Source organism: Sebastes umbrosus, chromosome 13 (genome assembly GCF_015220745.1).
Source record: "Sebastes umbrosus isolate fSebUmb1 chromosome 13, fSebUmb1.pri, whole genome shotgun sequence".
NCBI lineage: Eukaryota > Metazoa > Chordata > Actinopteri > Perciformes > Sebastidae > Sebastes > Sebastes umbrosus.
In genome coordinates, this window is record NC_051281.1 from 2,226,637 (window position 1) to 2,252,155 (window position 25,519).

Below are 25,519 nucleotides of genomic sequence, written 5' to 3' on the forward strand. Positions count from 1 at the left end.
GAAACAAACAACAGACGGACAAAATTATATAATTGTTGGTATTTTTTTAATGAATTGCTTTTTTGGGGGTTGTCCCATATATTATTATTAATATGTAATTTAACACTGAACTTTGTAGTAACCTCAATACAATAAAGGGAATTTCATCAGTGATTAGTATGATGACAAAATGAGGGTCAGGTATATTTTTCAACAGATCAATCAATTAAATTAAATTAATTAAATTAAATTTAATTTAATTTAATTTAATTAAATTAAATGTAATATTTTTAAACACATTCAGACACGCTTACCTGTTTCTCCTTCTATTTATAAATCATTTGACAGTTTATGTAGGAATACTGTTCTTGCAGACCACGCTTATAAATAGCTGTGAAAGTTGGTGGAACAAGATAAAACCTACAAAGACTTCACATCTAGTGACACAATGCATGCCCATACTCATGCACACATCACCAGCATGTCAATAGAGCTACAGGGAGAATATTACCTGATGCAATAAGGCAAGACACATTAAAGTGCATTTAAAGTAAATGACTGAGCTATTAAAGCCAGAAAGGCAACGTAATTAGTTTGGTAATTAAAACACATTATTCTTCATTAGTCAAGGTTAACTCTCATGTGAACTGGGCCCTGAACGCACCTTCCTGGTCACGCGACAAACACTGGCCTGTCTAGAAGGGGAACCAGCAAACTGGGAAAACTCTCGCGAGATTATTAAGGTTTGGCATTTATCTTGAATAGTTAAGATTAGGATAGGTCAGGGGTCATTTTAGGCAAAAAGTCGGAATCTGACGAAAATAAAGTCATAACTTTACAAGAAAAAAAGATAGATAGATAGTAACTTTATTGATCCCGAGGGAAATTCAAGTCGTAATATTTCGAAAATAAAGTCATAACTTTACGAGAAAAAAAGTTGTAATATTAAGAGAATAAAATCATAACTTTACGAGAAAAAAGTTGTAATATTACTAGAATAAAATCATAACTTTACGAGAAAAAAAATCGTAATATTAAGAGAATAAAATCATAACTTTACGAAAAAAATCTTAATATTACGAGAATAAAGTCATAACTTTACGAGAAAAAAAGTCGGAATCTGACGAGAATAGAGTCATAATTTTACGAGAAAATAACACGTAAAATTACGACTTTTTTCTCGTTATATTACGACTTTATTCTCTAAATCTCAGATTTATTTTTCATACCGTCGTACCATAGACCAACAACAATGATAAATAAAAATGAAAATGTAAACAAAAGAACAGTTATTCATTTCCATGTTTATAACTCTGGAGAGGGACTGAAGAGCTGCAGGTTGCTGACCTCTGGGTTAGGTCGTCGGGCAGCAAGTCTCGCGAGATTTTGCAGTTTGCGGGATCCCTTCTAGACACCTGCCGCACCTTGCCGGTTGAGAGGCAGAAACTCCCCAAAGAAAGACATTAAAGACATTAAAGATGGACCGAGGAGACAAGCCCAGCGCTGGGATCTGCAGGTTCTGTGGAGAAGCATTCACTCTGCCTGGTAGGACATTTACATCCATTTAAATACACTTTAACGCTCCGTTATATCGAGTTTTATGACAACTAGAGTTACCGAAATACGTCAATGAACTTCTGATAGCATGCTAGGTGGTAGCAGCTAGCAACCGTTACAGTCCAGGCAGGCGAGGGTCAGGGGTTAGGGGTTAGGGGTCAGGGGTGAGCAACTCATTCAAAGTCATGGAATCAGTAGCTGAAATAAAAACGAGTAATACAACTAATAATCATATAATCTATTGATTTGTTTCAACCTCGCTGGAGGTTGTTGTTGATTTCCTCTGCGATGTGCTAAGCTAACGTCAGCTAACAGAACTTCAGCTCCACGCTGCATCGAGAACTTCACATTACAACATGGCATAGTACAGAACAGTTCACAACTACAAGGGAACAGACACGCCTGGGAATTGGTGTACCGTACATAAGAGTGTGGATGAAGAGAGAGAGAGAGACTTTTCAGACTTTTTTATCGGACATTTTTCAGACTTTTTTTTTTTTCATTTTTTGGACTTTTTTACAGGACATTTTTCAAACTTTTTTTTTTTTTTTTTCAGACTTTTTTTTCGGACATTTTTCAGACTTTTTTTTTTTTTTTCAGACTTTTTTTTCGGACATTTTTCAGACTTTTTTTTTTTTTTCATTTTTTGGACTTTTTTACAGGACATTTTTCAAACTTTTTTTTTTTTTTTTTTCAGACTTTTTTATCGGACATTTTTCAGACTTTTTTTTTTTCAGACTTTTATCGGACATTTTTCAGACTTTCTTTTTTCATTTTTTGGACTTTTTTACAGGACATTTTTCAAACTTTTTTTTTTTTTTTTCAGACTTTTTTTTCGGACATTTTTCAGACTTTTTTTTTTTTTTCATTTTTTGGACTTTTTTACAGGACATTTTTCAAACTTTTTTTTTTTTTTTTCAGACTTTTTTAATCGGACATTTTTCAGACTTTTTTTTTTTTTTTTTTTTTTTTTTCATTTTTTGGACTTTTTTATCAGACATTTTTCAGAATTTTTTTTTTTTTTTTTTTTTCAGACTTTTTTTTCGGACATTTTTCAGACTTTTTTTACCGGACATTTTTCAGACTTTTTTTTTTTTTTCATTTTTTGGACTTTTTTACAGGACATTTTTCAAACTTTTTTTTTTTTTTTTTCAGACTTTTTTTACCGGACATTTTTCAGACTTTTTTTTTTTTTTCATTTTTTGGACTTTTTTACAGGACATTTTTCAAACTTTTTTTTTTTTTTTTTTCAGACTTTTTTAATCGGACATTTTTCAGACTTTTTTTTTTTTTTTTTTTTTTTTTTCATTTTTTGGACTTTTTTACCAGACATTTTTCAAACATTTTTTTTTTTTTATTTAAGACTTTTTTTAATCGGACATTTCTCAGACTTTTTTTACCGGAAATTTTTCAGACTTTCTTTTTTTTTTTTTTTTTATCGGACATTTTTCAGACTTTTTTTTTTTTTTTTTTTTCGGACATTTTTCAGACTTTTTTTACCGGACATTTTTCAGACTTTTTTTTTTTTTTTCATTTTTTGGACTTTTTTACAGGACATTTTTCTGACTTTTTTTTTTTTTTTTTTTCAGACTTTTTTATCGGACATTTTTCAGACTTTTTTTTCAGACTTTTTTTTCAGACATTTTTCAGACTTTTTTTACCGGACATTTAAAAAATAAATAAATAAATAAAAATATATACATTTGAAAATAATAAAAATAAATGAGGGAAAATTAAACAGAAGACTAAATAAATAAGGGAATTAATACAATGATAAATGAATAAAGAAGCAAATTAAAACAGAAATATCAATTTATGTCACATTTTATCAATTAATTAATGGCTATATTTATTTTTAATATTTTTGCTGCATCTAATGACTTATTTATTGAGTCATTTATTTATTTATTAATTTATTTTAGATTTTGGCAGGTTCCGAAAAAAACACAAAACTATTTTTCAGACTTTTTTTTTATTTTACATTTTTCAGATTTTTTCTTTTCATTTTTTGGACTTTTTTATTGGACATTTTTCAGACTTTTTTATCACACATTTAAAAAATAAATAAAAATATATACATTTGAAAATAATAAAAATAAATTAGGGAAAATTAAACAGAAGACTAAAAAATAAGGGAATTAATACAATGATAAATCAATAAAGAAGCAAATTAAAAAAAAAATATCAATTTATGTCACATTTTATCAATTAATTAATGGCTATATTTATTTTTAATATTTTTGCTGCATTTAATAACTTATTTATTTATTTATTTATTTATTGAATCATTTATTTATTTATTCATTTATTTTAGATTTTGGCAGGTTCCGTCCTCCCTAGTCACCATCAACATCTTGAGTTTGTGCCTTTTCTTCTATTGAATATCTCACATGACTATACATTGCGTTAGCAGAACAGCTGAATTAAATTGTATAGAGTCAAGTTTGAATCAACACATCTCAGATTTTGACAAATGTGTCTGTATTGTTTTCGTATGGGATTATGGACCATCATTTTTTACACAACAATGCAGTACTAATAATAATCGATAACATGTCATACTCACAAATGAATTATACAACTACTAAACATGTGATGCATTGATAGTAGTATATATGCCAGCTTTTATGGCAGTGCAGTTCATTTAACATTATTTTAGATTCTTATCATCTAATAGTTGCTGCAGAGCAGATGACAGGGTCAACCTCCTTATCTGTGCACGAATTCATGTTTAGATTGCATTATTTCATTACCCTGATGTTGCATTATTCCTGCTTGTCTTTATTGTGTATTTCTTTTTCCTTTTCAGAGGATGAAGTAGACGGCAACCTCCCTCGAATGCTTTTATGTAGCCACATCTACTGCACATCTTGCCTGATGTCCATTCAATGTGACGGTGCCATTAGATGTCCAGAGTGTGAGGTAGGGCTGCACAATATGAGGAAAATATGCGATGTGCAATATCATTGTTCAATATTACGATGACGCAGTTGTGCAGCTCTAAATTTGCAAGTTCAAGGCTGCAAATGTTCAAGTGGTAGGATGACAATGAAAAAAACAAAGCTCACTCTCTGCAGGTTGAGTCCACTCTTCCTGAAGCCGGGGTGTTTGGCCTGCAGGAAGATAGCAGAATCATTGGCCTCATCTACACTTCTAAAATGAACAAGATGAAAAGGTAAAATGTCATTTTGAATGTTCGATGAACCGCACTACTGACACACCTGTAGTTTAACAAATCATCTCAACAACTTTGGCCTCCTCTTTGTGTAATCAGATTGTATAATATAAGTATTTGCAATCTCCTGAAGGTGTGAAAGATCAAAGAATCGCAAAAGGTACAACTTGTCACCATCAACAGACAGCAGCCACGCCAGTACCGAGGATGTAGAGCAGGTATGTTTGGGTGAACACAGGAGTGGCAGGTGGGGAATTCTAGTTGTCATGTCAGCCCTAATGTTAATGTTTAAACTGCCTGTCTTAGGGCTGGGCGATATGTACCAAAAATCATATCTCGGTAGGCTGAATGGCGATTCACGATGTACTGGATATCTCGGTATTTGCTACTAAGTGGGCTAAATGTTAAGTTGTAAGTCAAAGCCACATGTGAGAACACTTGTATTAAAACCAATATCATATCATATGACGTGGTTTAGCTACCTTTGAGACAAATAATTGAGGACTGCTTTAATTTAACAATATTATAGTGCTATTTTCAACCATTTATTGTTCTGGATTACTCATCTATAAAGTGTTACTTTTTTTGTTAAACAGACCAGATCTGTATTTGGACTAACTGACCAAATATTAAATGGTCACTATCTTGCCTGAAAACATATTAACACTTAATAAAGTGACACATATGAACAGCTTTAATCCTGTCGCTCCGCAAGTAATCTGATATTCAATTATATTCAATATGTTTAATATGTCTAGGCCTCTATCTTTATATGTTTCATAGGCTATGCAATGCTGTCAGAGAATATGCAGTATGTTGCTGTAGAAATAAAGATTTGATTGAGGAATAAAAACGCATTTGGTATATGCAAAATCTTTATGTTTTTTTTAATTACAATTAATTATTAATGTTACCAATTGATTTAGGAAAGAGCTTACAATTTGCAACCCTAGCTCAAATTCTACTTTGAGCATTTGCATTGCTGCATGGTGACATAAATTTATTGTCCGCTCTTAAATCTGTGAATTGGGCAGGAGGATAAAGGCTAAAGTTTTATGGTGAACATAAATGATTCAGATTAAAATGGATAAACTTCTGTTTTATTCAGCCAGCTGATATGGGCAAGATCAAGAAGGTGGTGGATGAGGTGTTGGCCCGGGCTGCAGAAAATCTTACCCTTCTGGACAACATCCATGAGGTGAAAGCTGCACTACACCAACAAAAACTGCATGCACTTTGTAGAACTCAACATTATTTTCAGAAAGGAAAAAGTAGATGAATAAAGAATTTTGTTCTGTGAGTGTTTTTCTGGAGTGTCCAATGTCTATGTTTCATCTGTGCAGACTCTGACAACCGGTCTGGCAGAACGGGTGAAGAGAGAGAGAGCTCGGCTGGAGGTTGAGATCAAGCAAGCTGCAGACAAAGCTTTACATGCTGTTCAAAAGTGGTACGGATATTGAGATGAAACCTGTGATACATACCGGTCTTTTCTTCTCTCTTCAGATTGTTTAAAGGGATAGTTCAGGTGTTTCTCACTGTAGTTGTATGAGGTACTTCTCTATAGTCTAGTGTATTACCTACAGTAGATGGAATTTGGAGAAACAGACAGGAGTACTAGCACGGGAGCAAAGCATTGTGCACAACACATTTTAGACGCCTACAAAAATCAGTTTAAGTGTACGCTATATTTAGAATATCTCACCGTCAGACAGCCCTTTCTGACGGGGAACTGAAGCTGTTATCTATGCTCTCTTCAAAGCCACCAGGCTCCATTGACAACCCTTTAAAACACCAAAGTCACACAATTACACAAACTAACTAACCGATCGAGGCAGCGGTAGACCAGCAACTCCCACGTTCTGCAAAGTAAAATGACTGTTTTTGTCAAAGGAGTCTGGTGGCTTTGAAGAGAGCATAGGTTATAACTCTTGAAAATCAAACAGAATAGTATCAGGTTAGTTCTCAGGTTTTCTGAAGAAAGTCTGTAAATCGACATTTCTCTTGATGCCTGTCATTTCTTTGTCAACAGGAAGGATGTGCAGTTGAGTAAGCTGACACAACAACTGGAGGCCCAATTCTCCACCAGCCAATCAGAGGTGTGCTGTGTCCAGAAGAGGATGAAGGCCCTGGAGATTGCCATGCAAATAGCCAGAGAAGTCCGCCGTGTCCCCTTCCTGGAGCAGTACTGCACCCTGGATAAGGTATGAAATGTTATGCTTATTTACATCCCAACAGATACTTCCAAGTAAATGCTGGTTAACACTGGCTGCAGCTTTTACATTCTTTTTTTCCAACAATTTTCTCCTTTTAAAGAAATAGAGTCAAACAAAATGATTCAAAGTACCATGGCTGCTTTTTATTATGCCGCTTGTTTGGTGGTGACAGGTTCTGGAGACGTTGCAGGCTCCTGTGGATAACCAGTCCCTCGATATGAAATGCATCACTATGGGCTCCGGTTTGAGGTTCGTCATTTGCAGTGTTTTATAATAGACCTTATGTGTTATTTCACCATTGCAACTGTATGTGCATGACACAAATAAACAGCAATAAAAAGTACAATATACTGTATACAACTGTGAAAAACTGAAACACACAGACATTTGAAATATTCATGTACTTGCCACTGATCATTTCCCCTGCCCTTCAATTTTCTCTTAATGCATGAAGCATGGGAGGCTGTCCAACGTGACGGGCTTTGACTTCTACTGTATTTGTGTTGTAGCTGTGTTTTCCTGTTAGAAAGTCTGAACCAGAGTCTGACTTTGTCTCTGAAGATGGAAGTCGGCGACCCAAAGATGTGAGTCCTTAAATATCTTCCAATTAGGAGTGGGGCTGTGTATTGTATAAGTAAGGAGATATATTGTGATTTTTTTTAAATCTAATTTTAGGAAAACTGACATGGTATAAAGAACACACCATCTTATGCATCAAATCTCAGAAGTAATTTTGTTATGCAATCAGAACAGTGGGATCTGCATTTGCATTTATCACAGTCCCTGTAACATCATAGCACTACTTTGACAGGACAGATACACTGAGAGGTTGCATCTATTTGCAAATTAAATAAAGTATTGACTGAGTTCATCTTTGCATGTAAACTATTAATTAAAAAGCGGTAGTGTTTTTGAGAATCAATGCAGTATCACAAAATGAAATATCGCAATATTTTCTTACACCCCTAGTTAGGGGTGGGCGATATATCGAATAAACTCGATGTAATACGAACATTGAGTACAAATTATCACATACTTGGAGGGCAGGGAGGTGCGTTGGTTTAACAGATTGTCTCACCAAACACACCTGTAACTCTTATCTCATTAAAAAGTAAGGGGATTCACCTGTTGGTGTGGTTAATATATTTTTGATCGGTTAAATTATTAAAGTTAATTAACCGATTACCTAATTACATAAATATTATGTGTGAATGTTTTAAAATGACATTCTTCTTCTTTCATCTGGCTCTTAACTCATGTGGCGTCTGTGTTTTGTCATCTTGCTGTTCTCTTTTAGCTTGTCCGAGTCTCCACCCAAAGGCCACCAGCCGAGCAGCTCCAACAGGAAGTCCCCCTGGCAGAGTGCAAAGAGCAGGAACAGAAACTGTGTCTCACCGCTGCTCCCCATCCTGCAGAAACCGGACGAGGAGAGCCCGGCAGCTAACAGTCCGTCATCCCGAGGCTCCTCTCCAAGCCCGACGCTTCGTTCCAACCGGTCCAACCGTTCTCGCCAAAGCTCCGCCTCAGACCCTGGATCTCCAGACGTGCTTGTCGAGGAGCTTTTAATCGAGGGACAAGAGAAGAACGGTGTGTTTGACTTTGATTTAAATATAGTCGGATCCAATCAGAACAGTAAGTCTTTTATGATGGAGGTTAAACGCTTTGTGTCTTTCCTCAGCTCTCCCTCTCACCGGTCCTGAGCTGGCTAATGACAAATGGAGAATCCACAGGAGAAGGAAAAATCAGTCGTTTGGCAATAGGAGGAATGGTAGGAAGAGTCAACTGTTTAATCGTATAGTTGTGTTGTATATTTATAACATGATACAACATTGGCCTGGATATAAGACAACCCACATTTTAAGACAGCCCCTTTCTTTGTCTAATTTTTACAGTCTCAAGATGTTCAGCTTCAAATCTTCTCACGTGACATTTTGTGACTTTCGACAGATTAATCTAATGTCTAGTTCACACTACACAACTTTAGCCCTGATTTTCTGCCCCAGATCTGAGGCAAATCGCCGTTGGCTCGCCGCTCGCACATCGGCCCTCGAGCGTCTTGTGTGAACTGCTCAAAGACGAGAGCCAAGAGGCTCACGGACACATTTCAGATAACTAGCATGCTAAATATCTGGACCTGTCGAGGACTCGGGTCACGAGCTACAGCCAATGAGAGCGCGAGACACGGGTTGAGGGTAAACCTCGGTGAGGAGGGGTCGCCTGTAACAACAGGAACTTACTGTATGTGCTGCATTTACAACACGGAGCAAAGTTGTTGTTGCATCTAGAGGAATAAATAGTAAAAAAAGAGTGTGGAAACCTTTTGTCCTTTTTCTCTCTTATCTCTGCCTACTCCCTTGTTTCCTCTCACCCCTACTACTACCGCCTCCCTCCCTCTCTGATTCTCTTTGCTCCTCTCTCCTAGTCACCCAGTGGGTGGTGGTAAGCCATGTTGTGAATCCAAGTCACTTCTACGTCCGCTACGTGGCCGAGAAGAGGGAATTCGAGATCCTATCTAAGAAGATCAACCACATGTGCTGCAGAGACAGTTGTCGCTTCACTTCCAGAGACACAGTGGAGACCGGTGTGTGTGTGTGTGTGTGTGTGTGTGTGTGTGCGTGCGTGCGTCCTCATGAAGACAATAATAAATATATACATACGTATTTGCAAAAAGCAGCATATTTGCCCACTCCCATGTTGATAAGTGTATTAAATACTTTTCTTATCTCCCTTTAAGGTACATTTTGATCAGATAAAAAATGTGTGATTAATCGTGATTAACTATGGACAATCATGCAGTTAATCGCGATTAAATATTTGAATCGATTGACAGACAGTTTATATTATAAACCATAATTAACCTTCTGGTTTCTTAAGGGTTCTGTCCTCGGGAGAACACTCTTAAAACTGTAAATTGAGCGCTATTATTATAAAAAAAAAACTAAATGTGATAACATTTTTGGCCATATCATCCAGCCCTGTTGTTTCCATATAGCAATGATGATTCAGCTGTCATGCCTGTGCTCCTCTCCAGGCTCCATGATCTTTGTGAAGTGGAGGGAGGGACTCTGGAGTCGGGCCACTGTGGTTGAAATCTTGCAGAACGGATGTGTGGAGGCGGTGAAATCCTGCCCAGTGACCCAACTGGCCAACATCCGAGTCTTCTTCCTCGACTGTGGCCTCGGCAGAACCCTCACCATGCAGAGGTACGCACACGAATGGACAGAAGGTTTACCGCGTTTCCAACAGGTTGAAAATGGAGGCTTGCAGCTCGGGCAGGGAAGGAAGCTATTTTAAAGACCCTGGACAGGTCTAGATCTGAATTTGAAATATATATCTGCATAATTTGCATATTTTTTTCCATATAATCCAGAACCGTGTCCCTTTCTGTACTGAATAACTGAAAGATGCAAGTCATTATATCAAGTTATTGAAATATATCAGCAAAACATCTTAACATCTCAGCATTGCTTCAGTTTAAAGAGATCATTCCACCAATGTGTTTTGACTGATGCCTATTTCTTCTGAGCTCCACTCTTGTCTCTCACCTTCTCCAGTGAGGACGAGACCACTGAGTCTTCATTGAAGGCTGTGAACGGCCTCCTGAGGAAGGTGGGCGAGGAGCTGAAAGCGGAGCTGCGTTACTTTGTTCCTCAGGCCATCAGATGTTCACTCAAGGACCTGGTCCCCTACGACCTGGTAAGACCACTGAGACTTCTCTGATGAGGGACACAAGAAAAGCTCTCGAGTTTCAAACATTTCAGAAAACACATTAAGGAAAGCAAAAATTAGGGCTGTCAAAGTAAACACGATAATAACGCAAATTCATTTTAACGTCACTCATTTCTTTAACGCAACTTGCGATTTTTAAGTTGCATCATCATATGCATCATAATTTAGCTGGGTACTGTAGTTTTTTGTCAAATATTACTCAAAAAATTTAAAAATTTAGTATTAGTTGGGGACTATTTTTTACTATTACAACAATTGAGCTCTATGACACAGAGGAATAACATACACTCACCGGCCACTTTATTAGGTACACCTTGCTAGTACCGGGTGGTCTTCATCTGCTTCAAGGTTGGACGTGTTGTGCGTTCGGAGATGGTATTCTGCATACCTTGGTTGTAACGAGTGGTTATTTGAGTTACTGTTGCCTTTCTATCATCTCCAACCACTCTGCCCATTCTCCTCTGACCTCTGACATCAACAAGGCATTTCCGTCCACACAACCCCCGCTCACTGGATATGTTCTCTTGTTGGGACCATTCTCTGTAAAACCTAGAGATGGTTGTGCGTGAAAATCCCAGTAGATCAGCAGTTTAATACTCAGACCAGCCCGTCTGGCACCAACAACCATGCCACGTTCAAAGTCACTTAAATCCCCTTTCTTCCCCATTCTGATGCTCGGTTTGAACTTCAGCAAGTCGTCTTCACCACGTCTAGATGACGTAATGCATTGAGTTGCTGCCATGTGATTGGCTGATTAGCTATTTGTGTTAACAAGCAATTGAACAGGTGTGCCTAAAAGTGGCCGGTGAGTGTATATAGAACTTTAGATAATACATTGTTGGTTTTGGTATTTTCATGAGATTTGTTGAAGTAAGAAAAACAGAGAATATTGCCGGACTTATCCTTTAGGTTGGGATGCAAAGTCTCCACTAACAAGTAAGCTAAAACTAAAAATGTCATTGTTTTGTTTTCGGGCTGTCAAAGTTCACGCGATAACACTATGAAAACAAGATGTTTTTTTTCTTATCTTGGTAAAAGTGCTCTTGGCTACTCTTAAAATGTTCTCTTACCTAAGAAAATAAGAAAACATTGGTGTATCCAAGCACTGGTTCTAACAAAATAAATACAAATCGTGGAAACAAACAAAAATAAGAGATTTGTTGGTATATTTCTTTCTGCATGAGGTCTGTTGTTTCTTAAAAGGATGTATTTAATATTATGTATTTAATGCAGTGTTTTGTCTTTGATTTGTTTTGTGAAATGTAGTGTTATGGTGTGATGTGTTTTTTGCAAACGCAGCAGTAGTAGTAGTAGGAGGTGTGTTTACTGTGTGTGTGTGTTTGTTCAGACGAAGGGCTGGAGTAAAGAGGCTCGGGTTGAATTCGTCAGTGTGGTTGGCTCTGCAGCGGTGGAGATGAGGCCTTTGGGTCAGGACAGAGACTCTCTGTTGGTGGACCTGAGGAAAGCTCCCATGGACCAGTCCAGTGATCTGCCCATCTCTGTCAGAGAGTACCTTGTCTTCATTGAAGTGGCCAGGTACACATTATCACGTTATTGAATATATATAATTTCTGAATATGGAGCCCTGCTACTTAAGTCTAACTCTGGCTGTGCTCTTCCAGATATTATTCTCCAGTGAAGTTGGGCAGGAGGCCTCTGCTGTACTACCCTCCGAAATATCCCAAGATCAACACCGAGCTCAACGCTGTGGTGTCGCACATCAACGACCCTGCTGACTTCTACATCCAGCTGGTACTAAATATGCACACATGCACTATAGTGTATTATTCCATCACTGGAAATATGTGAAATCGCTTGAAAAGCTGTTTGGTGTAAGGTCGGCATTAGATTAACTAGAGACTAGAAATGTTAGCTTTTTCCCATCTTCGTCCTTTTTATTGTCACTACATCTTTCTTTATGTCTCTCTTTTCTTTTTCATTCTTTGTCGATTCCCTCACCTCCCCTCTCTCCCACAAGGTTGATAACATGGAGTTCGTGTTGCTCTCAGCAAAGCTCCAGGATTGTTACGATGCGACGACAGTGACTGGAGAAGATGACCTCAACATCTACTGCCCCGTCATAGAACAGGCCTGTGTGGCTCGCTATGAGGACAAGTTGTGGTACAGAGCTCAGGTCATAGGTGAGAGAGAGAGAGAGAGAGAGAGAGTGTGTTTGTCACATGATGGAATAAATGTCTGTTTTACCACTGGGTATTTCTTTTTTTTTAATTCTTTATATAACTGTACGTTAGCTGTGAGCTAGCCAGAAATGGATGCACCAACTGTGTCTGTCTCTTTGGGTGCAACCGAGTATAAACACGTGCAGCTCCAGTTGTGGTTTCACATCACAGTTACTGTCGGCGTAAATTTTCATCAATGAAGGTCGGTTGGAGTCGGAGCAGCTCCGCGAAACTTGAGCATTTTCAAACAAGCAACACGTCGCTCAGCCTGTTCGCTGACGCAAGGAGCAGAGTCTGAGACTGGGGCTACTTGCAAACTAACGTTAGCTACTGGAATGTTTGCTATTAACCTATGAGCTAACTGTACATTTCAGCTGAAGATTGCTGGCTTCAATCACATAAATTGACACACGTCTTGAAGGTTAGAACATCTTCACTGGGAAAAAACAAAACAATCTGATGTTCGCACGTTCGCATCGCGTCCAGTTGGGAAGAGGTTTGAATGCTGTGGATGACTGACACTGCCGTCCCGATTTGTCGGCTGAAGGGTTACTTCACAAACTAACCAGAAGAGGAGCACACTAAAGTAACCGTGATGTGTTTTGTGTGTTTTTATAGGTCATCCAGGGGGCAGAAAAGTGGAGGTGCGGTACGTTGACTTCGGCAATAGGAAAATCTTGTCAGTCAGCGACTTGAGGAAGATCAAGGATGAGTTCTTCGCCCTTCCTTCCAGGGTGAGAACAAAGCGTTTCACTCATCAACTGAGATTTATTTCCTGTGCCATGCCGTGGAAAACAGGCATTTGTCCGTCCTAACTAAAAATCCTAAAGATTCTTGATAACATCTAGATCCTGTAAGCTGCAATCAGGCTGTTCATTTATGAAAGTTGGCTAAGATTAGTTCCTGGACATAGTTTAGTTTCCTGTTCATGCTTAGTAATAGTCCTCCAAAATCCTGTTTACATTGCATTATTTAATTTACTCATATGTTTATATACTTTACATTCTTGAAGAGTGCTGGGTTAAGGCAACAGGAAGTGTCTCTTCTGCTCTTCCAGGCAATCCACTGCCGTTTGTCAGATGTGATTCCTGTGGATGGAGACACGTGGAGCGAGGCCTGCAGCAACCGATTCATCAGCCTGGCTCACCAGAAACTGGTCACCATCGTGGCTACAGGTACTGTGTGCACGGCCGAAGAGTCTAGAAGCAAAGAGACGAAACTGACTTTCACTTCTTATCAATATATGTTGTTTGGCGTGGCTGTGTGTGAATTAGTAGTAACATGAAGTATTTGTTTGATTCTGACTTCTTTGTGTGCGTCTGTCAGATGCTAAGCTTGTATTTTTGATACTCGTGACTTTGTTTTTATCACCATATTTATTCTCTTCCTTGTACCCCTTCCAGTAAAAGTCCCTAAGTCAGAGCCTCTGCCGGTCAAACTGTTTGAAAGCGGCCTGAACGGACCGCTAGACGACATAGCTGAGCTGCTCGTCAAAGAGGAGCTGGCCTCCTTCAAAGAGGAGCGGGATTCCTCCAAAGAGGGGTGAGACTTCAACAATGTTACACTTCAACAGTGTTGTTGCAGTCAGATGTGATGAACCACATCTGAGGGCTAATAATGTAAATGGTGTAGGGGAGAAATGAATATCTGATTGGTAATGTAATCTGCAGATACTTGATGTCGTATGACCCACTCTCTCTTCTAATTCCTCCTCCTCCTCCCCTTCTGCAGACTCAAGTCCACGGATGGTGGTGAGGAGTCTGCCATATGGGATTCTCCGCTTCAGCTCGGCTCGGCCACGGAGGGCGTCGATGCCGCGGACCAAAATGTCCCCGAGGAGCCGCTGGAGTTTCAGCCTCAGCTTCACCTCCCCGATCAACTCAAAGACCTGAAAGTGAGAGTCAGCCACGTCAAGTCACCGAGCAGCTTCTACGTCCAGTTCTCCCAGTACGACTCTCAGCTCAAAAGGTCAGCAGTTAAAAACCAAAACCATGATTTTAAAACGAGCTATATGTGAGTAAAATTCTGACTGTCGATAAATTACTTTAAGCAGTTTATTAAGCAAAGATGACAAACTTTAGCTGGTTATGGCTTCTTAAATGTGAAGATTTGCTGATTCTCTCTTTTTGATATTGTTGTAAATTGAATGTCTTTAAATTCTTTGCAGTGATAGTAGGAAAAAACAAACAATTCAAAGTCTGTTTCAGGGTGTGTGAGATGGTGAAGAAGGAGTCTGCGCTCATAGAGCCCCAGGATGTGGTGTGGAAGGCAGACATGTACTGTGCTGCTCACATTAACGGGGTTTGGGAGAGAGGACAGATCTGCTCTGACGTCACATCCAGCAACATTGCAGAGGTATAAAAACTGTTTCTCCCAAAGAAAGTAGAGTTTGTCTACTATTACTTCACAGGAACATTTGAGTCCGTACGTCAGGGTTTTGGTATTTGTGTCCTCGTTTTACGATGATATGCTTCTGGGCTGCAATGTGAAGAGTCACAGGTATATTACCCATCGTACTGAAGAGAACGTTAGTTCATTCATTAAATGGTTTTATGACTTAAAGAGTCTTTGAATTGATAGCAGTGACTCTCTCTCTCTCTCTCTCTCTCTCTCTCTCTCTCTCTCACCAGGTGATGCGCTGTGACCACGGCAGCACAGCGAAGCTCCACGTCAGCAACCTGCACCCCCTGTCATCCTCCTTGACAGGCTCTCTGGCACTGGAGTGCACTCTCACAGACATCAGGTTACACACACACTGTATTTAAATATAGATATATATAGCTGTCAGTGTGCTGACTTGACTATGACTTGCCCCAAACTGCATGTGATTATTATAAAGTGGGCATGTCTGTAAAGGGGAGACTCGTGGGTACCCATAGAACCCATTTACATTCACATATCTTGAGGTCAGAGGTCAAGGGAACCCTTTGAAAATGGCCATGACAGTTTTTTTCTCGCCAAAATTTAACGCAAGTTTGGAGCGTTATTTAACCTCCTAGTAGTATTTGTATCTTCATTCTACCTTTTAAAACTGAGCATTCTACAACCGAAAAAACTAAACTTGCGTCAAAGAAATTTGCACTAACGCGTTAATTATCACGTTAACTTTGACAGCCCTATTTCATACGTCTAGTGTCGATGTAGTTTTTTTATGAATAAGGTATTTTCACCAAAAACAATAAATAGTTGTATGATATATAGCATGTTATTTTCAATCTTATATTGACTAAAATATGACATCAAACACAAACACAGTGGAAACAGTTCCGTTCTGACTCGTGTGCAGAGTTCCACAGTGACCGCTGCTCTTTAAATGTTTACATTCAGTTTAATGTGATCAGTTTGTTTCATCTCCACTCAATAAGTCAGCATTTCATTTAAGGGTTAAATACAGATGTTTTTAGGATTCGCCACAATTGCTTGTTTGTGCATACTCTTAAAATACGTCCATGTATGTGAGTTTAGAAGAGTAAGAATTTTCCCACTAACCCCCTACTTTTGCCGCTGACAGGCTCAGATTGTTACATATTTATTTATTAATTTATTTGACAGAGACAATACATGTAGGCATTGTTACACTTAATTAAAGTGCAACCGATGCAACGTATATAGGACTTCTAGCCGTAGCTAGTTTGCAGACCTTGTCCCTGGTTAGGCTTTTAAGAACAAAATAAAAATACATATTACAACATGGTACATGAAATCACATATTACAACATCGTACATTACAATCAATTTACATTTGTCACATGTTCCATATGTTATTATAGCCTAAGTGTCTGACAGCATTATGGAAAGGACCCTTCAGAGAAACACAGCGTTTTTCTTTACCCTTCACTTGATCCGGTCTGTTCGTTATTGCGTCCAAGTCCTCGTTGTGAAATCTGAATATCCGTATTCTAGAGAGACAGTCTTTCATGGTTCACTTTTATTCTCACCTTGACTCACTCTCCTTTTCTGTCTTCCAGGCCAGCAGGAGGCCGATCCACCTGGACGGCTACAGCCTGCGACTTGATCTCCTACTACCTGACCGGAGCCTCGGCTGTCGTGACCATCAAGGTCTTCCTCTCTTCGTCATGCCCGCATTTCTTTCTCCCTTTCCTTTTGCTCAAGTTTCCTTTCTCTACATATTGTAGTTTGTAAAGACGAATCATTTCTTCGAGTCAACGTCTACAGCAGTGCTCTTGAATACTCTTTGCTCTCCACTATGCACCTCTTTTCTTTGTTGCTGCACTGACCTAGTTTCAGCGTGTGTCCCTCTCCTCTTCTTGTTGTCCAGGAGGTGACAGATGAGCGTCCGTGTCCCGTCACGCTGTTCTGCTCCAATAAGATGGGACAGTTCGTCAGCATCGCAGACTTTCTGGTCAGCGAGGGCCTCGCCCTCAGGGAGAGAAAACCAAGGTCTGTGTGTCCGTGTGTGTTTTATTAGAATTTATCGGTCTTAAATAACAAAAGCAACCTTTCTTTTATCTTTCTTCTCCATACTGTATATCTCTTCCTGGTAGACATTATGTTTTATCTACTTTTGATGATCATTATAATCTTCCATTGGACTATTTTGCTAGCTTTTCATTATCTTTTTGAGAGCCAGTACTTTGTGCCGATAGTCAGTGGCTGATATTCTGTTTTTAATGTCCATCTATTGTTGGTGGACACCTGTTTTTTTCTTAAGCGTGTTTCTATCCTCTTGCAGAGATGCTGTCGTTCAAAAATCTAAAGAAAGTGATGCCCAGTCTCCAGCGAGCGAGACCCAGACTGATGGCTCTGATGCTGAGAAAAAAGAAACTCCCCCAACTCCTTCCGTCATCCCTCTCCCCGCCCCATCTTCCCTCGTCGCCACTCCAAAACCAGCCCCCCGCACCATCATGTCTGCTGAGAAGGTGATGTCACAACACAAACACTCTCTGAGCAGGAAACCATTTCTATCCACCTGGATTCTGTGTAAATACAAAAATACATGTTATGCTAAATGCAGTACCTGTGAGGGTTTCTGGACTATATCTGTCATTGTTTTGTGTTGGTAATTGATTTCCAATAATAAATATATACATACATTTACATAAAGCAGCATATTTGTCCACTCCCATGTTGATAAGAGGATTAAATACTTTACAAATCTCCCTTTTAAGGTACATTTAGAACAGATAAATAATGTGCGATTAATCACGATTAAATATCTTAATCGATTAACAGCCTTAATATTTACAAATCTGCATACGCTTCTTAACCTTTCTCTGTCCAAATTAAATATCAATGACATTCATAGAACCCATTTTCATTCAGATATCTGGAGGTCAGAGGTCAAGGGACCCCTTTTGAAAATGGCCAGTTTTTCCTCGCCAAAATTTAGCATAACTTTGAAGCGTTATTTAGCCTCCTCCCCGTTAAGCTAGCACGCCACGGTTGGTACCGATGGATGTCTTAAATTGTCTAGTTTCATATGATACCAGTTTTTTCGCTAGCTTTAAAACCGAGCCCGCTACAACCTCTGAAAGACAGTCATATCGATACTGCAGGTCTTAGAGGGTTAGACTACATTTGGGACTATTTATTCAGATCTTGCACTGTAACTTTACTATAATTTATAATTTGTGTGTTTTTCCTTGGGTTTCTTTTATATATGATCTTGTCCTAATGCCTTTTATGTCTTATTTAAAGCTCTTTGAATTGTCTCATACGTATAAACCTGCCTTGCCTTGTAAAAGATTTGAGGGACATCATGAAGAGAACATTTTTCAGACTCTAAAGTATATAACAAAAACAAAAACACATATATATATATATATATATATATATATATATATATATATATATACATATATATAAATAGAAAAGTGTACGTGAATAATATACTTGTGGTTGTGTTGTGTGTGTATGTGCAGGTGAAGACTCAGTTGTACGAGCCCCCAGAGCTGCCGTGCCTCGGTCACATCCAGATAAGTGTTTCTGCCATCGGAGAGGACGGCCTCATCTACACCAGAACACAGAACGCAGGTGAACATACGAGCACATCGTCACTGAGACGATGCTGAAATGATTCTGGTCAGAGAATAGAACGACAGATGAAACTAGGAGCTACATGAATGTTTGTTTGCTGTGTGTGTCAGAGTGTCAGCTGGAGCAGCTCAGGGAGAGGATCCAGCAGAGCATGAGCACGTTGCCCAGACAGAAGCCCTACACCTGGAAGTCGGTCCAGGGCTGCGCCGTCATCGGACCTGACATGTTGTGGTATCGAGGACAGCTGCTGGAGGTGCTGGGAGGACACGTTAAGGTCAGGAAGACGCTCACAAAACAAGGAGACCTTTCATGAACCATTTAAACTACATTCAACATCCAATAATAATTAAACAACAGACAAATTTATACTTACATATTTTACCTTGAGAGATAAAAGCCTTTTAAGAAGGCAAAGTTGGTAAGGTGGTGGCTGTCTACATTTTTATCTTATATTTTACTCATCAGCCCCCGAGCACTTTATCTTTGTCTTTGTTATTATTGTCTACTACATTTCTGGTTTCGTGACATCCCTATACCGACCACATTATATGCTAAACTGCATATACAGTAAGCCTTTCCTCACAACTCTAATGTGTTTTGTTGGTAAATGTTTATGTGTGTGTGTGTGTGTGTGTGTGTTACCAGGTCCAGTATGTGGACTACGGCCTGGTGGAGAACATCCCAGTGGTCCATGTGTACCCGATGCTGCTGTGTGACGATGTTCCTCAGCTCTGTATGCCCTGCCAGCTGCACAGCATCAACCCTGTAAGAGTTTGTGTGTTGTGTGTAGGTATAGCCAGGTAAACCGTGTTGTATTTATATGTTTAAATCCATGATTAGTGGAGTGATCTCTTCTCTGTGTCTTCAGGTTGGTGGGAGGTGGCAGCGGGACGCGGTGGCTTTGCTGAGGGAGGTGTTGCTGAACCGCTGTGTGGACATGCAAGTCATGGTAGAGCTACACTCAGTACCTTGTTATAGTCTCACACCTGAAGGAGCTGGCATCCCCTATTGTGTATATTGTGTATATTTGTGTGTGTGTGTTAGGAGATGCCGGCGGACCGGAGGGGACCCCTCACCGTCGAGCTCTTCTTGGACGGCCTGAGCCTCAGCAGGATCCTGTGTCACCACGAACACGCCACCGTGGACCGGACCGTCTCCACACAGAAGGTCCGTCTGCGTGTTTGTGTTGGTTTACTGTTTCCCAAGATGAAGCAGTGCTGCCACAGTTCGCTCAGGAATATGTGTGTGTGTTTCTCTGCAGGGACACTCGGTGATGTCTCCAGCCCTCCTCCTGGACGACTGGGACATCGACACCAAGGTACTAGAGTTAGAAGGAAGTTTAAGAACAGTCACTTGAATCCTTTGAACCAGATTTACAACTATAATTTAAAGTGTCAATAAAGCAGTAATTTGCTTTAACTTCTCATTATGAAGTAGTTAAAGTAGCTGTTGATTGCACAATGTAATGGCTGTAGAATAGTGACACCGTCGGCATTCAGCGTTGCCAGATGTACGATAATTATCGTATTAGTACGACTGTAACTCACTTCATTTTGAACTGAGATTCATGAAATCTGTTTTGTTATAAACGTGAGAACTTGAACATGATATTATGCAGACGCATAGCAGCGACGCACAGCAGCGACGCATAGCAGCGACGCATGGCAGCGACGCACGGCAGCGACGCACGGCAGCGACGCACGGCAGCGACGCACGGCAGCGACGCACGGCAGCGACGCACGGCAGCGACGCACGGCAGCGACGCACGGCAGCGACGCACAGCAGCGACGCACAGCAGCGACGCACAGCAGCGACGCACAGCAGCGACGCACAGCAGCGACGCACAGCAGCGATGCACAGCAGCGGCCAAGCGTACATCCGGCCTTGCCTCATCTTCTTCTTCTGTTAAGAGTGTTGCATTATGTCTAGTTCACACTACACGACTTTAGCATTGATTTTCCGCTCCCCGACAGTTTTTGGAATTCCCCGACAAAAGCCCCAGATCAGAGGCAAATCGGCGTTGACTTGGCGCTTGCACATCGGCACTCAAGTGTCATGTGTGAACTGCTAAAGAGCCGAGAGGCTCGCCGATGCCTCGCAGACACATTCCAGATATCTAACATGCTAAATATCTGGACCTGTCTGGGACTCCGGCCACGAGCTACAGCCAATGAGAGCGTGAGACACGGGTTGATGGTCGCCTGTAACAACAGGAACTTACTGTATGTGCTGCATTTGTAACACGGAGCAAAGTTGTTGTTGCACCTAGAGGAATAAATAGTAAAGAAGAGAGGGGAAACAAGCTATTTTGTAAACACATGTGCCAACGACAACATCAGTAACGTGTCTCGGGGATGGTATCACGTCATTTACCGTGTATTTCTCACGTGTTTTCGTGACAAAACGTAGTTTGGAGACGTCATCGGGGATTCCTCCTGGTGAAAGATAGTGTAGTAGTGTGTGACCACCTGACGCCGGTCAGTCATGTAGAGTGAAATCCACAACGACTTAAAGATTCCCGATTTCAAGACAGCAAGTTGTGCAGTGTGAACAGTGCAGTGATCTGATGACTTTGAAAGTTGTGTAGCGTGGACTTAGCTGTACCACCATCTGCTGGACTGTCCCTTGCCCCGTCTGTTCCGGCGTTGCAATGGCATGTGTGGAAAGGTGCAAGATGTAAATGTTCCTGAATGTAGTATATGTGTGAATAGTGAAGATCACTAGCGGTAACTGTGTGTGAAAGGGGCTTAAGACTGATGCTGTGTCTCCAGGATCTGAGGGGCCCAAAGGAGCCGATGCTGGGGCCCTTTATCTACCCAAACCTGCCACAGGAGGGAGAGCAGTTTCAAGTCAGGGTCAAGCACCTGTGGACCCCCAACGAGGTAACCACTAACCACAGATTCTCTATTTACCCATGAACTAACCAAGTACGCACTGATGACAGGATAACGTTTAAATGATTACAGATGTCAGCTGTCAGCCATTAACTGGTGATAAATGAAGCTAAACTGATGTTTAAACTGATACTAAATGCTTTATCTGTCCATCTGTCCTGCAGCTGTTCCTGTGGCCTTTGGAGGGAACAGCTGACGTGGAGGTGGATGGAGAGACGCTGGACGAGGCTCTGACCCGGATCAATGCCGACCTCAGTGGTCTGCAGAGACTCACCAACTTCCCTCGGGGTAACGTCTCACCGTGTTCACTGCCTGTGTTTCCACGGATGTTAAGAAGTTCCCATCATATCAGCGTTACCTTGGCATTTATTTACAAAAATGAACAAGTGACAAACAGTCAGTTTTGGAAATGTATGTACATCTTATCTTAAATATTCTGATGCCAGATGGATCTTTGAATATCCTACTGTGATCTAAACAGTTTTTAATCTTTTCATCAAGTGTTCCAGTGGCCTTGCACCTTTTAGTAATGTGAATAAAATTATTATTTTATCAGAAATTAGATAGATAGATGGAATGATTATCAGAATATACAGTCAAATGTTAGGAAGCTTATATGTAACCACAGAGAGAATTAGTTGAGTTTCAGTACATGATGTGGAAACATCTGCTCATAATAATAATAAAGTTTATTTGTATACCTCTTATCAAAACAAAGTGCTTTACAGCAAACACATAAAACACAACAATAAAATACACAATGTTTGAATAACCAGGCACGAATAAAGGAAAAAAGTTGTTTTTATCTGACAAAATATTCTGCTTCATCCATATTTGTTGGTGTTTAGCCTTTCAAAAAACAACATTTTCCCGGCACCGACGAGTTATATTCATTAAAGAAAGTTGATTTAATACAAAAAGACCAACTCATTAAATACACTGAATCCCTTTATTCAAATTTAAGGATTTTGTTTGAGGATTTAAAATGTTTTGAGTGACGACGTCATGAAATATGACAAACGTTCAAAGCTTCATTAAAAAAAACCTCAATAGAAGCTTAGAATGTAAAACAGATGACACGAAGTACAGAACTAATCGATAGCTAAGAATACAAATAAACCTCAAAATGAAAGGAGAAATGATCTTTGGATAAAGAGAAGTCTTGATGCTGACTTGTTGCTGGTGGTTTTCAGGCGGTCCGTGTCTGGCAGAGTACAGTGATGGGAAGTTCTACCGGGCCAAGCTGATCAAGTTCACCAGCGTGGAGCCCGTCATGATCCTGGTCCAACACGTCGACTTCGGCTCTGACGACACGCTGCCCACCAGCAAGTATGAACTTCACACACTTATTCAGATATCTATAATAAATTTCATTATTTAACCAACAACAGGACGACAACAGTCCTCAGGTCAGGACACAGACTTTTAAATGACGTCATGTAAACGTGGTTATTAGAGAAGTCATTAGAGGTTTTCAACGTGTTTGTTTAGCTCCAAGTTGATCTACGGTTGCTATGGATACACTGATGTTCTTCTGTCGCTTCCTGTCAGGCTGCGTCAGATGTCGGCCGAGCTGCTGCGGTTTCCGTCGCGGGCGCTCAAGGTCAAAGTCGCCGGCTTCAAGGCTCCGAGTGTGAGCAGGCAGGAAGACGTGCTGCCATACAGCCCCGGCTGGAGCGTGAGGGCGGCGATGGACATGATCGACATGCTGCACGGCAACATCACCGCCTCTGTCGTGGTAAGAAATGCATTTTGTGGCATCCTTTTACATGAACAATGAAGATCTTTAGTTTAGTCTAATGGATGTTCAATATGAAAATATGATGTAGAAACTACAGACGCAGCTCTTGGGTGGACTTCATCCGTCTCTTTACATGATAAATGAGGAAAGGGAGGTCACTCAGGTTTCTGTCCATCGCCATTCTGCGTGCTCCAAACCTCGCCTTCAATCGCCCAAAAGCACATTCAGTCACCATTCAGCCTCCACATGTTTAATGTGTTCCTGCTTTGGTTCCTTGAGACTGGAACGTTTCTCAAATGTAAAGTAGGAATTAGTCCGGGCAGTGCTAACAAAATGTAAAAAAGCTGGTAGTCCACCATCTGTGTTATTGTTTCTGGGGCATGCTCATTTCACAAAGCAACAATGGGCATGAAATGAGTTCCAATTCGCTCCGTTTTACATTTCCACGCCGATACTTATTACACGGCTTTGTTGAATACTCGATTCTGATTGGTCAATCACAGCGTTCTACGGTCTGTTATTTGTTTATAACAGACCGTTGCTATGGGCGCAGTTCTGATGTCGGACTCTGGCGGACCGTTTTTGTGTCAAATGACTGATTTCTGAAGTAAGTAGCCGAGTAATAAGTAGGATAATGTGGCATCGCACTGTCGGGGTTTATTTCACAACAATGACCGATTGGCTGTATTTTATCTTTTATAAAGTAACCAGAGCTTTTAAAAATCTGTACCTTTAGAAGGCATTTTCTAAAATATCTGTTTTTGCGTGTGGACAAGAGGCCAAAACGTAGAGGAAAATATTAGTTTTTTAAAATCTGTGTATACGTGTGGACACGGCCTGAGTGTCTTCCAGTGCTTCATCCTCTAAACACCACAGGGTGGCGACTGGAACACACAAGCTGCAAGATACACTGCTTCTCTGAACTTAGATATCACACAAGAGATCATCTCACATCCCATTCGCTTCTCAACTCGCTACTTCAGGCTGCGGCCGACACATGGCCTCTCTTTTGTTCCTGATATCTTAATATTGATTTTGGGACAATGACATGGCTGGATAGAGAATATTAATTAATGTTCGTATTGTTTTTTTCTTCTTCTTGTTGTCTGTTAAGGCCCGGGAACCAGAGCTCACAGTGCTGCTGTACAACGAGGATGAAGAGTTGGTCCATCTTCCTCTGGTGAGCAGCGGACTGGCTGAGATCGAGTGAAGCCGAGCAGAGACGACCCTTCAGGGTTCAGTTCATGTAAGTTCTCAGCTTCATTTCAAAACGCTTTTTAAAGGTTTCTCTGAACTTGGATGTTATTTTTACGGAGTCTGATTTGTAAACATCACATTACGTAGATTTCGATTCCAGACTTTTTATACACTAAACAATTGATCAGTTTAAGGGAAAGTTCACCACCTTTTATGTGGATGTCGAGTCAGTGCTGATGGTAAATGTACATGTAGGCATGCCGTGTCGGCTCTGCCTACATGTACCAGGATGCATTGCACATGAGCAGCGAGTTTACTACGTCTGATAAATAAACCTTTATACATAATGTCAATGAGCCAGCCCAAGTCTAGAGTAAAAACTAAACTGATGTTTAAATTTAAACTTTAATTTGAAGCTAGTTTTAAAGTCTGGTGCAGGATCATTTAAAGTTAAACCATGATTTTGATCCTTGTTGGTGCAACCTAGCCTAAATGTTGTAAACAAGTGAAACCAGCTGAGTCTTTAGGACCTAAAACAACGAGCTGCTGTTAATAAACTCCCCGTCTCGTCTTCCTCCAGGTTTACTGGCGGACGTCCTGTTTTCTCTTGATTTCCCTCCTTTGTGCTGTTTGACTGCTGATTTTAGTTTTTACATGTTCACAGTGATCCTGTACGGCAGCGTTTTATTTGAAGTTTGTTGTGTTTCAGTGAGCCGTGTCGACGTGGCACTTTGTTTTCTAGTTATTTGACTCCTGTGAGACGGCCGTGTCTGTGTGATGAAGGTGCAGATTAAACCTTCCAATGCTGTCAAACCTTTCTGAGGTGTTTTCTTTAAGTCAATAATATTATAAAATGT

The 25,519-nt window shown here is 40.2% G+C and overlaps 1 protein-coding gene across 1 annotated transcript; it reads left to right on the plus strand.

Annotated features, from left to right (window-relative positions):
• The first annotated feature begins 1,368 nt into the window (after positions 1 to 1,368).
• On the plus strand, positions 1,369 to 25,475 carry rnf17 (ring finger protein 17). The gene is made up of 38 exons (XM_037790427.1): positions 1,369 to 1,524; positions 4,346 to 4,458; positions 4,614 to 4,711; positions 4,845 to 4,929; positions 5,820 to 5,909; positions 6,055 to 6,158; positions 6,741 to 6,912; positions 7,097 to 7,173; positions 7,434 to 7,508; positions 8,222 to 8,511; positions 8,603 to 8,692; positions 9,347 to 9,505; positions 9,956 to 10,127; positions 10,479 to 10,620; positions 12,002 to 12,189; positions 12,276 to 12,405; positions 12,632 to 12,794; positions 13,452 to 13,567; positions 13,891 to 14,008; positions 14,237 to 14,375; positions 14,565 to 14,801; positions 15,041 to 15,188; positions 15,464 to 15,576; positions 16,802 to 16,892; positions 17,113 to 17,234; positions 17,527 to 17,713; positions 18,716 to 18,827; positions 18,941 to 19,104; positions 19,476 to 19,595; positions 19,699 to 19,779; positions 19,875 to 19,997; positions 20,092 to 20,148; positions 21,602 to 21,712; positions 21,889 to 22,012; positions 22,918 to 23,053; positions 23,276 to 23,462; positions 24,580 to 24,711; positions 25,243 to 25,475. The coding sequence occupies exons 1-37, from the start codon at positions 1,458 to 1,460 to the stop codon at positions 24,673 to 24,675; spliced, it is 4,797 nt and encodes a 1,598-aa protein (XP_037646355.1). The 5' UTR covers positions 1,369 to 1,457; the 3' UTR covers positions 24,676 to 24,711; positions 25,243 to 25,475.
• The last annotated feature ends 44 nt before the right edge of the window (positions 25,476 to 25,519 follow it).

What these genes read in the sequence shown, in the direction of transcription:
- rnf17 (XM_037790427.1), top strand. Translation starts at nt 1,458, where the DNA reads ATGGACCGAGGAGACAAGCCCAGCGCTGGGATCTGCAGGTTCTGTGGA. An exon ending in GTACAGAGCTCAGGTCATAG is followed by an intron (nt 12,795 to 13,451) that starts GTGAGAGAGAGA and finishes GTGTTTTTATAG; the next exon opens with GTCATCCAGGGGGCAGAAAA. An exon ending in GGTCACCATCGTGGCTACAG is followed by an intron (nt 14,009 to 14,236) that starts GTACTGTGTGCA and finishes TACCCCTTCCAG; the next exon opens with TAAAAGTCCCTAAGTCAGAG.